This window comes from Capra hircus, chromosome 25, assembly GCF_001704415.2.
Source record: "Capra hircus breed San Clemente chromosome 25, ASM170441v1, whole genome shotgun sequence".
Taxonomy (NCBI): domain Eukaryota; kingdom Metazoa; phylum Chordata; class Mammalia; order Artiodactyla; family Bovidae; genus Capra; species Capra hircus.
Window position 1 is genome coordinate 27,620,785 of NC_030832.1, and position 15,719 is coordinate 27,636,503.

At 43.9% G+C, this 15,719-nt stretch overlaps 2 protein-coding genes across 2 annotated transcripts; both read right to left on the reverse strand.

The window, feature by feature from the left end:
- On the reverse strand, positions 1,644–7,536 carry CHCHD2 (coiled-coil-helix-coiled-coil-helix domain containing 2). The gene is made up of 4 exons (XM_005697756.3): positions 7,380–7,536; positions 4,425–4,674; positions 3,136–3,286; positions 1,644–1,958 (listed from the first exon to the last, which is right to left on the reverse strand). Exons 1-4 carry the CDS (start codon positions 7,427–7,429, stop codon positions 1,948–1,950), a joined length of 462 nt encoding a protein of 153 aa, XP_005697813.2. The 5' UTR covers positions 7,430–7,536; the 3' UTR covers positions 1,644–1,947.
- Positions 12,908–13,806, reverse strand: NUPR2 (nuclear protein 2, transcriptional regulator). Its single transcript, XM_018040079.1, has 2 exons — positions 13,459–13,806; positions 12,908–13,129 (listed from the first exon to the last, which is right to left on the reverse strand). The coding sequence occupies exon 1, from the start codon at positions 13,765–13,767 to the stop codon at positions 13,465–13,467; it is 303 nt and encodes a 100-aa protein (XP_017895568.1). The 5' UTR covers positions 13,768–13,806; the 3' UTR covers positions 12,908–13,129; positions 13,459–13,464.

Here is a 15,719-nt window from a genome sequence, read left to right on the forward strand (position 1 = left end):
ACTCTCTTGAGCCCCTAAAACTCTGGTATTAAGCCAGTTTTAGAGAATGTGACTTGTTCAATGAGGTCACCAAGTAGAAGGGCCTAAGTCAACCCCAGGTGTAGGCCCATGTGCTCTTTCCACGTCACCATCTCTTTCATTCTAGGGAAATACTTTGCTGAATTGTTACACAGAAAGGAGTTGTAAATGATTTTGTCTCTATCCATAAAGGCCACCAGCTTACTGAGATGCAACATCTGGTCCCAAGGATGAAAACACTTAAGTCCCCTCTTACTGTCAAAAAGACTCATTTTTTTTCCCTCTCCTGATTCTAAGCTGTAGACTCATGCTGGTTTAGTTTCAGTGCAAGATAAAAATCCCTCTGACCTTAGGGCAAAAGGCCAACATACCTAATGAATCATTCCCTGTGCCCTTTTCTGTATAGTCGTGGTTCCCCCCAGGGAGAGGCCAGGTAAGCCAGACTCTTGCATTTTATTGTCAGAGGTTCATTTTCCTTGGATTCACTGCTTCAACCCTATTTGGGTACCCAACATACATCATCTTGCCTTGGACATAAACGGCATTAACACTATGAACTCAGGGGTTTTAGGCGTTTAGGAAAATAGGCAAAGGAGCCCACTGGTGAACCCAGGAGGGAATAGGCTGGGGGACTGGACAAGAGTGAATTGTCTATGGTCATTTAGGTCCTTGGGCAATGCAGTCTTGGCCTCTTTCAGGAACTGAATTAGATTAGGTACAGAATGCGGCACTCTGAGAACACTGCTGAGGATAGGAGGTAACAACTGAATAATTCACTCAACAGCACTTCACTCATCTCATGGTAACAGAGAGAAAAATAAAAATCAGATAATGAGAGCTCTGAGAGGTATATTTGAAAGTCAGAAAACTGCAGACCTGAGGTCAAGAAGCAAATGAAATTTTGAGTTGTGAAGGATAGAGCTGGATTCATTAAAAAAAAAAAAGATGCACACTAAATGGAGTCCATCTCCTTAAGGTAACATGGAGGGGGCAACTTGAATCTTTCAAGAAGAGCAACACACCATGCCTTACATAGAATGAATGAATTTTTTTTTTAATTTGGCTATGTCAAGTCTTAGTTGTAGCACATGGGACTTTTTTGTTGCAACAGACTCTCTAGCTGTGGCACACAGGCTTAGCTGCCTCTTGGCATAAGAGTGGGATCTCAGTTCTCCGACCAGGGATGGAATCCACGATCCCTACATTGCAAGGCAGATTCTTAACCACTGGATCACCAGGGAAGGCCCCATAATGCCTTAAGTGGAGTGAAAGCACTCGCAGAGGAACTGCCTGCATTAAGGGAATGATTTTTCATCTCCAACCAATTAACTGGATGTTCTAGGGTGACAGTGACAGGTACTGCTGACCTGGCCACGTGGAGACGGCATGTATAATGGCTCTGCTCCCACATTTCCTTTATCACTCTCCTGATTTAGGATAGTACTGCACCTGAAACCTGTTTAAGGAGCAGCACATTTGCTGGGGAGCAACTAGGTGGCTACTGCTTTAATACCCAGAGACTATTAACTATATACATGTAGAGACAGCTGTGTTTTCTTGCAAAATCCATTGTGTTCAGCATGTGTGATTTATAACCTTCTACTTAAGAAAAAAAGAGAAGTGACTAGAAAGAAAATCATTTTATTCTAATCAATTCACAAACAATAACATCAGAAAAGCACGCTTAAGAGGCCACAACCGCCTCTTCTCTCCAATCCCAAACTCAATACCATCTCAATGAACTTCTATATAGTGACAATGCCCTCTTCCACTGCAATCGTGAAGCACAAAAGCTATTAATGATTAAGGAGAGGTTTAACAGGTGGTCTCACACTTCACATCTTCACTACTAATTATACTTTAAATGCTAAATCAACATGGTCACGAGAGGTGATTTTTCATATCATGTCTTCAATTGGAACTTCTTGATTAAGCTAATCCTGCAAATAGAAAAGGTTTGTTAGCTACATATTCTCAATAAAGCAAAAGTCCTCCAAATGATAAAAGGAGGGATGAAATCCAAGGTTATTAGTTCCTTTCATAAGAAAGCGTTTAAGGCATCTTGAAGTGAAGTGAAAGTCGCTCAGTTGTGTCCGACTCTTTGCGACCCCATGGACTATACAGTCCATGGAATTCTCCAGGCTAAAATACTGGAGTGGGTAGTCATTCCCTTCTCCAGGCGATTTTCCCAACCCAGGGAGAGAACCCAGGTCTCCCACATTGCAGATGGATTCTTTACCAGCTGAGCCACCAGGGAAGTCCAAGAATACTGGAGTGGGTACCCTATTCCTTCTCCAGGGGATCTTCCCGACCCAGGAATAGTACCAAGGTCTCCTGCATTGCTGGAGGATTCTTTATCAGCTGAGCTATCAGGGAAGCCCTAGGCATCTTGCCACAACCAAACTTCAACTCTACACTTGTCACAACTGAAAAAAGAGAGGGTGTATGTCCTTCTCTGCACAGAGTTCTGAAACAGAAGTATAGTCACTTTGGTATTAGAGCTTCACCATAGATTTCTGATAAAACCTGGCCATGAAATCTCTTAATACCACAGTTCAACCACCTGAAAAATAAGCTGCTGCCATATTTGCTGCCATAAATGAAGGAAGGAAAATGAAAACAAGCATTTTTAATAGATGGTGAATTCCTAGGTTGACAGGAGGAAATTACAAAAAAAAAAAAAGGGAAAGAATAAATTGACTGCCAACATTCCAAAGAGCGTAAAGCTCAAAGTCCCACAAAGGGATCTAATAAACTTGTCTTCTCTCAAGGGGGGTGTGTAGACTGACAATGCTCCATCAAATTTTGTGCACATTTCTGGACTCCGGTGAAATCAGCACTAAGACTATGCAATAGCCACAGTAAGATCTTGGCACACTAATCTATATCTGCTTAAGGAAGAATTAGACTAAGAACGTAACTGGCAAAAGGTAAGATAATGACTAGAGCTCTCTGGACCAGCTCCTTGTTAAGATTATTTTTAGAGTAAACAAAATCTCCTCCAATGTGTCAGTTTAATTTATCAAACACAGACTCCCTAAGTTTTATAGGGTCCAGGAGTACCATTCCGTGAATTAAACAGATGTAAGTTCAATCATGGACTGAGAGGTCACCTACCGTTGGCCAATCTGCACTGTTTCAGCACCTCGCTGAAACCCTCACAAAGTTTAAGGTCACCCTGGCTCTGGGCACACTCCAAAAACTGTTTCACCTCATAGAAGCAGGGGCCATTCTGCTGCAGTTGTGCCGGCTGGGTTCCCTGAGGCTCCTGCAAACACGCAACATTTAGGACTATTAAAAAAGGAAATCAGACTTACAACCCAGCAAAGAGAAATAGCCACTCTTTGAGGTCAACTGAGGGAACAGAACTAGAATCAGAGGCAAATTAAAGTTCCTATTTCATAACATGAAACACGAAGAAATTTGAAGGCAGAAAGAAATGAGCTGTAACAAAAATTCCAGTCGTAATCAGAAAGATTCACAAACCAGGATGTAATTCAAAGTGGTTATTTGGGCATCTAAAGATCAATGGTTCAGTCATGTTTCATGAAGGAAAAAATGGGATTACTTCAGAAAAATAGAGGAACGAGAGCTTTAAGTACACCAGATGTATACTATCATGTAAGAATTGAATCGCCAGTCTATGTCTGATGCAGGATACAGCATGCTTGGAGCTGGTGCATGGGGATGACCCAGAGAGATATTATGGGGAGGGAGGTGGGAGGGGGTTCATGTTTGGGAACGCATGCAAGAATTAAAGATTTTAAATTTTTAAAAAAAAAAAAATAAATAAAACAAAAATACAAGCAATTAAAAAAAAAAAAGTACACCAGAAATACAATGACGTATATGCCCACTCTCCCTAGAGGAGAAAATTCACAAGTCAGAAAGAAGGGCAGTGGCAAATATTAGGAAAGATATCAGACAGCATTGAAGTCACAAAAAAGATTTCTAAACACTTAACTAAGTTTGAGTCTGGATGAGTTAAGAGTGACCAGGAAAAATATATATATATTTATATTCATTCATTCATTTACGCCAGGCCACCTGGCTTGTGGGATCTTAGTTATCCAACCAGGGACTCAACCAGGGCCCATGGCTGTGAAACAGCTAAGTCTTAACCACTGGACCACCAGGGAACTCCCCAGAACGTTTAAAATAAGGGGAAAGGGGCTGCTTGACAGTGCGTCAGGATGAACTGCTACAATTCTACAACTTGGGAAGAAATACCATGTGTACAGGATTCCCTGATGCTGGCCTAATTAAGGTACTAACTCAACTGCCAAATATGGCTCTTGATAAACCATTTTCCACATGTGGAGATAGTTCCAACACGTAAGAACCTACAAACAACTAGATTTTCTCATAAAATACACCAGCAAAGAGAACGCTGCCCCAAGTCTTACCTGGTAAGTGATGTCAGGCCTTGCGGGTTCAGCACTGCTTCCTCCACTGAAGCCCCCAGTGATGGCGTGACCCAGAGTGTGGCCGACGGCAGAACCCACAGCCACGCCGGCAGCAGTGGTTGCCATCTGGGCCATCAGGCCTGGCTGCCGGGGAGCAGCAGCAGGGGAGCCGACGGCAGATGGTGGAGCCACTGCTGGTGGCTGAGCTGCGGGCGCTGGCCTGGGCGCTGCTCGCATCTGAGGCGCGCGGCTGTGAAAGAAAGGAACAAAAAGTAGTACGTTCCCATTCCCGCCAGGTTTGGAAACTGTCAATGTAAACAAGCAACGCTTGCATATTAAAATAAACCTCAGGTATACATACAAGAAAACTTCACAGCACGTAATCCCCTAAGCTATTTACATCATTTCCTCTCTTGAACCTTTTGTGAAGGTTGTAATCACCGAGTATAAATTTCTCTTCCCTGCTTGTATCTCCATGTATTCACAAAGTATAGTATCTTTAAGAACAGTTATCCCAAAACTTCATAAAAATCAATGTAACTGTTCATGAGACACAACCCTCTGCCTTTATGGCGCTGACATTCTACTGAGGGATCAAGTGAGCGTTAAGGAAAAAATACTAAGAGAGAGCAGCATGTTCTGGGATGTTTCAATTTTAGGACCGTCAAGGGAGGTAACAACTGAGTAAAGATGGACAGTCATCTAGTCCAATTCCTTCATTTCACAGACTGGAAAACTGAAACCCAACAAGCGGAACTGAGTTGCCTGGACTGTTATACCTACACTAGAATCAGTGATTTCCCATCTGTAGGACATCTGGATATCTTTATTTCACTAAAATGTCCAGTGGCAACCCCCTCCAGTATTCTTGCCTGGAGAATCTCATGGACAGAGGACTCTGGCAGGCAACAGTTCATGGGGTCGAAAGAATGGGACACAACTTGGGTGACTAAACCTCCACCCAATATGTCCAGTACCGCTCTAAAAATCTTTCACATAGATTATACTCTCTGTACATTTTTTAGATTATTTCCTTGGGTGAGCTTCCCTCAGTTAAGGCTAGATCAAAAGTTTATTACTTCTGATCGGGTGGTATCCAGTATCTGGTCTAACTTCACAAAAAATGTGGTTTCCCCTCCTTTGGATAGCACCATCTTTCCATTACTGAACTCTTTCTCTATACTTCTAATACACTGTTTGAACACAATTCACCTTAGTCGAGAGAAGCAATGTGCTACTGTGCTAAATCTTTGGAAGCTGTCACCAGAAAACTGAGACCTTGCTTCTCTATACATAGAGAAGGACAGCAGTGAGCGATCCTGAAGAGAGATCTTAGCTCCCTCTCCAGAGATTGAACCTGTCCAGGGTAATCTGGATGAAAATCAGGAATCCTAACCACTAAACTACCAGGAGAAGACTCTTGAGAGTCCCTTGGACTGCAAGGAGATCCAACCAGTCCATCCTAAAGGAGATCTGTCCTGAATATTCATTGGAAGGACTGATGCTGAAGCTGAAACACCAATACTTTGGCCACATGATGGCCAAATGAGAACCAACTCATTTGAAAAGACCCTGATGCTGGGAAAGACCCTGAAGGTGGGAGGAGAAGGGGATGACAGAGGATGAGATGGCTGGATGGCATCATCGACTCAATGGATATGAGTTTGAGTAAACTCCGGGAGTTGATGATGGACAGGGAGGCCCGGCATGCTGCAGTCCATGAGGTCACAGAGTTGGACACAACTGAGCAACTGAATTGAACTGAGACCACTTGGGGCTGGAGGCTAGATGCAGAGTTCCTGGTTCTTCCCCTGTTTGAAAGCAAAAATGTTTCCAGGAGGCAAAAACTATAAAAACAGGTATAAAGTTTAACTTAAGTCAGAAACTAGGCAGAAATACACACCCAGAGAGGAGTGCCAGCATCCTGAATGAGGCACTCAGTAGAGAGGTGATTTAAATCACTTATACAGGACAGCCCTTCAGGGTCTTTGTTTACATTTGGCCAATTATCTTGTCCCTTTTTAACACAGTGACTATTCCTAGAACCCTCCCCAAGATGCTTGTGCAACTTTTTGCTGAGATGGATCGCATCGTGGAGGCCTGTGGTATATTCCACACTTATCATGGGGTGGCGCACCCTCCCTTTCTTACCCCCACGGAGCCTTCCTGCTCATGTGCAGAGAGGGAAGTTTTCCTTGACCTCAGGAATGGACACCTTATCTCTCCACTTCAGCAGAGCTCAGCTTCTGCCACTAGCTTTGTCCTTAGTATCAGGGCGAGAATAAAGCTTCAGTTTTACCCCACTTGACAAATACCAGCTGCCCGGCCCAGGGATCCATCTATCTCCTACCTCTGCATGACCTTGGACAAGTCCCTTATTCTGCTTCTCCAGTTTCCTTGTTCCTGTAACAGGAAAACACCTACCTTCTGAGGCTATCAGGAGGTGCAACTGACAGTATATTTTACAAGTATTTTATGAACCGGAAAACGTCATGCACACGTGAGACCTTAGCCACGGCATACTGGGTTGAGCCCTTGGAACGCTCACTGCTTATGGAAGGTGCTTAAAGGTTATTTACTTGAACTGAGATACGATCATTTTCCTGTTTATATCATCTTTTTTCTGCTTTTTAAAAAATTGTTATTGTTGCTATTTTTGACGTTTCAGCTAGATTACACTTACAAATATCCACTTTCTAGAATTGGCATGTTTTAACACAAAGTGGACTCTAAAACATGTTAAGAAATAACTCATGGACATTAGAAATTAGGAAGTTTGCACTAACGGGAAAGCTACCCAAAGCCCCATAACCAGTTTGCGGCGACCGGAGAAAGGCCCACGCCGCCCGACTTCGGACGCCCCCGCCCGTAGACGCCCCGCCGTGCCAAGGCAAAGCACAGCCTCCCTCTGTGACACGGCACGGGCAAGGACCCCAAACCCCGAGGTAGTCTCACCTGGCAGGAGGGGCCACGCGGGAAGTGCGGCTTCGGCTTCCACGAGGCATCTTGACTGCACTCCTAAGCGACGTCCACAAGCCGGAGACTCGGAGACCCTGACGGATTCCGCGAAGAGCGAGAGCGGAAGTTGGGAGGCGGGGCTGGTCTTAGCGCGCGGCCAATCAGCGCACAGGCCTTCCGTACTCCCACTTCTCCTCGGGTCTGAAGGTCACAGGAAGAGCAGGACGTCACGGCTGCGCCTCGTCGCAAGAAGTTGACGTCAGACGCTCGGCGCCAGGACTGTTTAAAAAACCGAAGGTGGCCGTGGGTGTGGAAACTTTGTCCGAGCTTAGCGCGACTCACAACCGTTTCCTAGGGCACAAGGACCGTGGCTTTTTCCTTCAAACGTTTGCTTATTAATATGGTAGGTCAGCTCCAACCTTGAGAGAGGGAGTCAGACCTCTGGCGTGGTTGTCCCTGGACCTTGGGTCAGTTACTCAAGCTTTCTCACCATTAAGTTCCTCATTTGAGTAAATATTTTTTGAGGCACAGTGTGGGCACATAATAAGAACTGAAATTAGGAAAACGGACAATTTTTCGACAGAGCCGAGTTGGTTCTACTTGTGTTTTGTCTGTTCATCCAGTAAACAAAAGTTAAATTCAGACAGTAGTAATGCCTTTTATCTATTTCACACATTTCCGAATCCCTTCATATGTATAATAGAACTTGTGCCCGTAAGTGGAATGATATTCGTTCACTGATAATGAAATAAGGTGTTCTGAATGATCTCCCAAGTGCTATCTAGGTTCTGGAAACAGAGCAGGAAACAAGACTACCTTCATGGAGTTTAAATTCATAGAGGCGAGACACAAACACCTACATTAATTAGATGGTGGTAATAGGAAGCAAAAGCAAGATAAGCGAGGTATAGAGAGTTAGGGGTCAGAGAGTGCAGGAGTGTTTTTTGAAGGGGCAGTATTTGAACGTAGTCCTTAAGGAAGTGGGGAGGCCCAAGGTAAGAGCTTTCCTGACAGAACAGCAATTGCAAAGGCCCCAAGGATCTGTGCTTCAGTGATACTTGGTGGAAAATTCTATTAACCATATATTTTAGTGCCTCTGCAGTAGGGGACAAGTAAACTAATGGCATTTCATGGCGGGCTTCGTGGAAAAGCCCTTGGGATGGGATGGGTTTTATGGAGGAGAGAAAGCAGAGGTAGAACCTCCATTTCTTCTTGGATGTCAGTCAGAAATTTCCCCCTTTCACCAGAGGTGACAGAGTTTAAAGCAGCCTTTCTGGCAACAGCAGAATGTTTGTGGAACTGAAGGGTAAATAATGCAAAAAAAAAATTGTGAAAAACAAAGTTTTATTTTCACAGAATTTCTTAAAGAAATGAAAACTGTAAATGGTAAGCCCTTGTATTTGCCTTTGGGTAATTCATAAAAAGAGATAGGAGAAAGGAACCTTATTTATATACTTATTTTTAATTGAAGGATAATTGCTTTAGGAACCTTATTTATAAAGGACATTCTGGGACCAGAAGCACTTAGACTGAGGAGAGCTTTGGACAGACAGGCCATTCATTCCTAAATTGAGAGAAAATTAGATGTTTCTACAAGGTTATTTTGTGATAGTAAAACATTAAAAACAGTCTCAATCTCTGTTAGTAGAATACAGATTAAAAAAATTATGGCCACACTCACCCAATAGCAGTTCAGTTCAATTGCTCAGTCCTGTCTGACTCTGCGGCCCCATGTACTGCAGGCCTCGCCTCCTTGTCCATCACCAGCGCACGGAGTTTACTCAAACTCGTGTCCATTGAGTCAGTGATGCCATCCAACCATCTCATCCTCTGTTGTCCCCTTCTCTTCCTGCCTTCAATCTTTCCCAGCATCAGGGTCTTTTTAAATGAGTCAACTCTTCACATCTGGTGGCCAAAACATTGGAGTTTCAGCTTCAACATCAGTCCTTCCAATGAACATTCAGGACTGATCTCCTTTAGGATGGACTGGTTGGATCTCCTTGCAATCCAAGGGACTCTCAAGAGTCTTCTCCACCACTATAGTTCAAAAGCATCGATTCAATTCGGCACTCAGCTTTCCTTATAGTCCAACTCTCACATCCATACGTGACTACTGGAAAAACAAAGCTATATATAAAGCTACAAAAAAAACGTTTTTCTGTATATTGATATGATTTCCAAGATAAACTGTCAAGAGAAAAAAAGCAAATGGCAGAATTGAGTGGTATTATTTGTGTGAAACGGAGAGAAAAGACCATATTGTGTGTGTATAAAATATATTTAGCTGACAACGCTGGTTGTCTTGAGGCAGTGGCACAAATTCAGTTAAACAGTAATCAAAATTTGAACAAAGAATTCTTGCAGACATTACAGATATTTGATACAGACATTTGGCTGAAAGGACTCTTGATAATTGCGGTTAACAATTGCAGAGGGAGACAAAGGGTAAGGGGAAGAATACCCTGAAGGCTAAGATAAATAGCAGAAGCTTTAAAACTTTGCAGACTTTGTTCCATAAATTCCATATCTAGGAATTTTCAAAAGTTGTGAATGTGAAAGAAATTAGCCATAAGGATGTTGATTTAACAAAATGTATGTAAAATGTAACATTTTAACAAAATGTAAGGATGTTGATTTAACAAAATAGGGAAAACCTGAAATACCCTGTGTCTTGCAATGTATTTTGAATTAGTTAAATAAGTTCTAGTACCTACATATGATGAAATGTTAGGCATCCATTTAAAATGTTATAGAAGAATATCTGATATGAGAATTGTCTTCACAAAATATTAAATGAAAGAGCAGATTATAAAATAGTATATACAGTATGTATTTTGAGTAAGTTCATATATATTTTAAAGACTGGAATTATATACAGCCAAGTATACAGTATCCATTGGATACTGCTCTCTCTGCTTCCTTCCTTTTTTTTTTTTTTGGCCTGTCTCTATTTTCTGATTTGTCTACAGTGAACACACAATGAATAAACCTACCCTGGTGGTTTAAAACATGTCCTCAAATTCCTTGACATTCCCTTCAAAAGGTGGAGCCAAATTAAATTCTCCAACCTTGTGAGAGACCCTGAGCTAGAACTACCCAATGAAGCCGCTCCCAAATTCTTGACCCACAGAAGCTAAGATAGTAATTTGTTACACAGCTATATGTAACCAATACACATAATTTCTACAGTGACCATATTTGAATTTTAAAAGCTCTACTATCTAAAATGGGCAAAATCTAGAACACTTTACGGGTTGCTTTAACATAGCTGATGTCTATCTGGGTATGCTGTACTTTACAGCAGAAATTGCAAGGAACTGAGATGTTTAAGACACTAAGGTCCATACACTGTGTACTCAGTTGCTCAGCTGTGTCCTACTCTTTGCGACCCCATGGACTGTGGCCCGCCAGGCTCCTCTGTCCATGGGATTTCCCAGACAAGAATACTAGAGTGGGTTACCATTTCTCGCTCCAGGGGATCTTCCTGACCCAGGAATCGAACCCGGGTCTCCTGCATTGGGAGGTGGATTCTTTACCACTGCACCACCTGGGAAGTCCATACACTGTAAATGTAGTTTTGTGTTTGGATAACTAAGACCTATGTATATGATTATAGTGCCTTGCACATACCAGACAAAAAAGAATGAATGAGTTTAACTGATGATCTAAATGTACAAAATACTATAAAACAAGTTGTTGTGTTGTTTATATGAAGTTCTAAAAGATTTTAAGGGAATGGATATTCAGTGTGAATGATGGCTTCAGGGAGAAAGTGGCACTTTTAAGTATAGCTGACACTAGTTGTAGAACAATTAAAATTGATTAAGGGCACCCTGAGTAGGATAGCACAGATTTAAATGAAGAGGAAGAATTAAATATGGTGAGTTTAGAGGACAGAGACCTGTGTCAAGAACCAGTGTGTTTTTGGAAGCTGTGAGAAACAAATTTAAGAAAATCCAATAGATGATTTCCAGCACAATATAAGGCTTCTAAGCTTTTTAACCTACAAGGTTATAGCAGTCACTGAGGGTTTTGATATGATTAAAATGATCTTCGGGAAGATTAATCTGGCCATGTCTGAGGTGTAGCAGAGGGAGACTAAGGGTAAGGAAAACAAATCCTGAAGGCTAAGTAAGACAGTGGTGATGGGAACATTATTAGTAACTACTTGCCTGTTATGTATCAGGCCGAGAGCTTTATATGCATTATTTCATTTATGCTTCACAAGAATTCTTGAAATAAGTACTGTATCATTCCTAACTTATAGGTAAGGATACAGATGTATAGAGTTTAAGCAACTTGCCCAAGTCCATACAGGCATTTTACTCCAAAGCCAGGACTCCTACCACACTGCCTGAATGTTGGAGACATTTTAAAAGAATTAATGAAAGAACTTAAGGCTTCCTGACAAGAGAGGAAAAAGAGGGATCATGTTCTGTAAACTTAAAAATAATTCCCATTTATTGAGCACCGATTATGTGCCAAGCCCTTAAGTGTGTTAGATGTTTTATATACTTTATCAATAATCAGTTTGGCAGGGTACTGCTACTGCTGCTAAGTCACTTCAGTCGTGTCCGACTCTGTGACCCCATGGACAGCAGCCCACCAGGCTCCTCCGTCCCTGGGATTCTCCAGGCAAGAACACTGGAGTGGGTTGCCATTTCCTTCTCCAGTGCATGAAAGTGAAAAGTGAAAAGGAAGTTGCTCAGTCGTGTCCGACTCTTCTCGACCCCATAGACTGCAGCCCACCAGGCTCCTCCGTCCATGGGAATTTCCAGGCAAGAGTACTGGAGTGGGCTGCCATTGCCTTCTCCGTTTGGCAGGGTAACCCAGTATTATTCCCATTTTACAAATGTGAAACCTGAAGCTTGGCAGAAGTTGAAAGTAGTTACCACTCAAAGTCTGCTGAATGCCAGGTCAATGAAAAGCCATCACTAGGATTAAAATTCAGGTTGCTCATTTCAGAACACCACCCTTCTTTCGTCAACAGGGACTCACCACTGGGTGCAAAGGCCTGACAGAATGCAGGCTGAAGAGACAGGAAAGGGACCCTCCCATACTCTGCATAATCTTTAATTCTTGGACTTGGAATTTGTGGGTGGTTCTGAGCCACAAAAGGATGTCTACAGTTGATGAAAATGGTGGTGGTGGGAAGAGTGAATGTTTTTGAGTATCTGTTATGTCTTCTAACTTGTATGGCCTCTGGCAAGTTACTTGAATTCTATGCCTCAGAATCCCCTGTAAAATGGAGATAGCATTCACTTCAAAGGATTGTTGTGGGCCAGTAGTGCCGAGAACCTAGCATACACCATTTAAATTTAAAATACTTCTATTCTGACAAACAAATATTAAGGGTACACAGTCCTAGGTGACATTTGAGTTAAAGTCTTATTATACAAATTCCTATCTTTGTTCTCCCCGTATTCATCTGTGTCACTTCTTTACACATAAGAACTCAAATATTTGTGGGCTTGAAACAAATTACCATAACAACTTAACTAAAAAAAACACCAGAAGACTTAAAATGCCACTCTTGCTGCTCTCTTTTAATGAAAAACCCTAAACCCTAAGCAGGCATACCCACTTGGATGTTACTTAACAATCAGTAAGGAAAAGATACTGAAGCAGTAAACTAAGCGATGTTGAAAAGAGGTTCTGCTGACCAACATGGACTGCTCCCCTTAGGACCACAATTACAGCTGGAGTCAGAGAAAATACTTATATCAGGTCCTTTGGGTATGGGTATCCTGTAGAAAACCAGACAAAAAACAAAATTCAATTATTCTCTTTAGTCCGTGCATAAACACTGCCATTAAATCCCTTCCTTGTATTTTTAGGAAGATGTTTTCTGCGTTTCCTAGCCCCGTCTACCCAACTACAAATTTCCAAAATATAATTTTACACTATTCTAACCGCAGCCGGGAGAGAAGCTGGGAGTTTAGGGGGCCCACTTGGCTACAGGGCAGCCTCAGAAGGGGGCGACTGTGCCGAGTCGAGTCGCAGGGGACGGATCGGAGCGCCGCCCGGGCGATCGCAAGGCTCCGCGGGGCTCGGGCCGCTAGCTGCCCGCACGCACCGGCGCTCAGGTGAGACGGGTGCGCGGCCGGGGCTGCAGCTGGCGCTGGCGACGCTTGCGCTGGCTGTTCAGGAGCTTTTGCGCGATCTTGCGTTCGTGGCCGCCGGGCACCAGCCAGTTGGTGCGCAGTTCTCGCTCACGCCGCGTCCGGCCCTTAATGCGACCGGCCCCGCAGGCTGGGAAGTCGCGCAAGTAGTAATAATCCGGGCAGTCATAGTACTCCTCCTCGGAGCCCAGCGGCGGACACACGTCGGGTGGCGGTGGCGGTGGCTGGGCTCCAGGCTGGACAGTGGGAACGGCCGAGTCCATCGTGCCGGCTCGCCCGCTCGGGCGGGCGCGGGCGTTTCTGAAGGGCCACGCCCCGCGCTTCGATTGGCTTCGCTGGAGGGGGTGTGGCCTAGGGCTGACGTCACAGAGCTGGGATACTCCCCGGCGTGAGGCCTCTGCGCTGCACGCAGTCCGGGGAACCATGGCCTTTTTCTCCATCCAGTTCTGTAAACCCTCAGTGGAAGAGGGGCATTTGGCAAACCCAATCGAAGACTCGTTTAAGTCGGTCAAAAGTGGGAAATTAGCCAACTATCAACAGTGAAGGGGCTGTGCATTAGTTGGGGTGATCAACAATGAGCATTTTGTCAGGTTATTTGATGACATGAGTTAAGTACTCAGTAATGGTGGTTTGATAGCTAAACCGTGTCGGACTCTTGCGACTCCATGGACTGTAGCCTGGCAGGCTTCTCTGTCCATGGGATTTTCCAGGCAAGGATACTGGAGTGGGTTGCCATTTCCTTCTCCAGGGGATCTTCCCAACCCAGGAATCGAACCCAGGTCTTCTGCATTGCAAGCATATTACCAACTGAGGTAAAAGGGAAGCTTTGCGCAGTAATGATGCAAAATAAAAAATAGGGTTCTGAAATAACACCTCTGGTATCCCAGAAACGTATTCTTTAAAATTGATCCATTCGTTTGTCTGCACCGCGTTTTAGTTGCAGCACCCGGCTCCTCTACCTTCGTGGCCGGCATGTGGAATCTGTCGCTGGCATGTGGGATCTAATCCCCTGACCAGGGATGAACCGTTCCCTTGCATTGAGAGCTCCAAGTCTTAGCGACTGGACCAGCAGGAAATTCCCCCAGTAATATATTTTCAAAACACATCTAGATTAAAAGGAAATGCATCAGAATGCTAAAAGTATTCCGGCTGCTAGGGACATACATTAGTTCTTTTTCCTTTCCATAGTCCATGTGTGTGATAAGGAGTAGGAAATAAGTATTAAGCGAGCAATTAAGGGAAAGTTACCTTTCCTGGTGGAAGGCCAGGAAACGCGCGGCGATTTTGGATTATCTGCGGGTGCCCAAGTACTGTTGTCAGGGGACTCTGGTGTGATAGCCTGATGCTCTGGCAGTTCGGGAGTGAGGGCCGAGTTGGGGAGCAGCCGCGCGCGCCCAGCATCCCACCCGCCAGCCCCAGCTACGTACAGCCCCGCGGGCATGGGGGAAAGGATGTTCGCGGAGAGCAACAGAGGCTGGAGGAATCAGGCCGGGTGTTCGGCGCTGAGAAAAGGCCAGGCTTACTTCCTCGCCCGGGGCTGACGCACCGCGGAGCAGGAGTCATTAACATCCAGCGGCACCCGAGGCTCTGCGGCGACTCCCAGGTCTAATTGCCTAATTACTGTCTCCCTAAACGCTGCTCTCAGGGTATTATTGCCAAGAATGCTTTTGTTTGCGTTTGGTTTAACTAGTGCAGATAATTCTCTTCCCACAAATATTGCAGCCATCCCCCCTGGGGACTTTTCTTTTTAATAGATGGAAAATAATTCTCTACTTAAAAAGAAAAAAAAAAAAAAAGGCCCCAGATATTTGATCTTGCTGTGTTTCTGTCAGTGACCAAGTTGCCAATTTGAGTTTTTTTCCCCTGCTCTCTAAAGTCGTGTCCCTGGTGGGGCGTGGCCTACATACCGAGCTCTGAGGGCAATTTTGGTAGTTCCTTAAATGAGCAAGTCTCAGGAGAGTGTTTTTAATAAAACACCCAGGGGATTTTCTCTTCCACCCTCGTGTCTTACACCTGCTACTGGGAAAGAGACAAACTAATGTTTATTTCTATACCACTCTCCCACACATTATCTCTTAAAAAAAAAATCTCTTTAGAATTTTTAATGAAAATATTCAGACATTCTCAAAAATGAAAATAGAACAAAGAACTCTCATAGCCCCTCACAGGGGGGCTTTTACACAATTATCAAGATCCTGCCTGGTTTGCTTTATCC

Excerpts from the sequence above, each read along its gene's own strand:
- CHCHD2 (XM_005697756.3), bottom strand. The coding sequence starts at position 7,429 with ATGCCTCGTGGAAGCCGAAGCCGCACTTCCCGCGTGGCCCCTCCTGCC. Across the intron at positions 4,675-7,379 it reads CGCGTGGCCCCTCCTGCCAG|CCGCGCGCCTCAGATGCGAG; the intron begins GTGAGACTACCT and ends TTTCTTTCACAG. Across the intron at positions 3,287-4,424 it reads GGCCTGACATCACTTACCAG|GAGCCTCAGGGAACCCAGCC; the intron begins GTAAGACTTGGG and ends GCGTGTTTGCAG.
- NUPR2 (XM_018040079.1), bottom strand. The coding sequence starts at position 13,767 with ATGGACTCGGCCGTTCCCACTGTCCAGCCTGGAGCCCAGCCACCGCCA.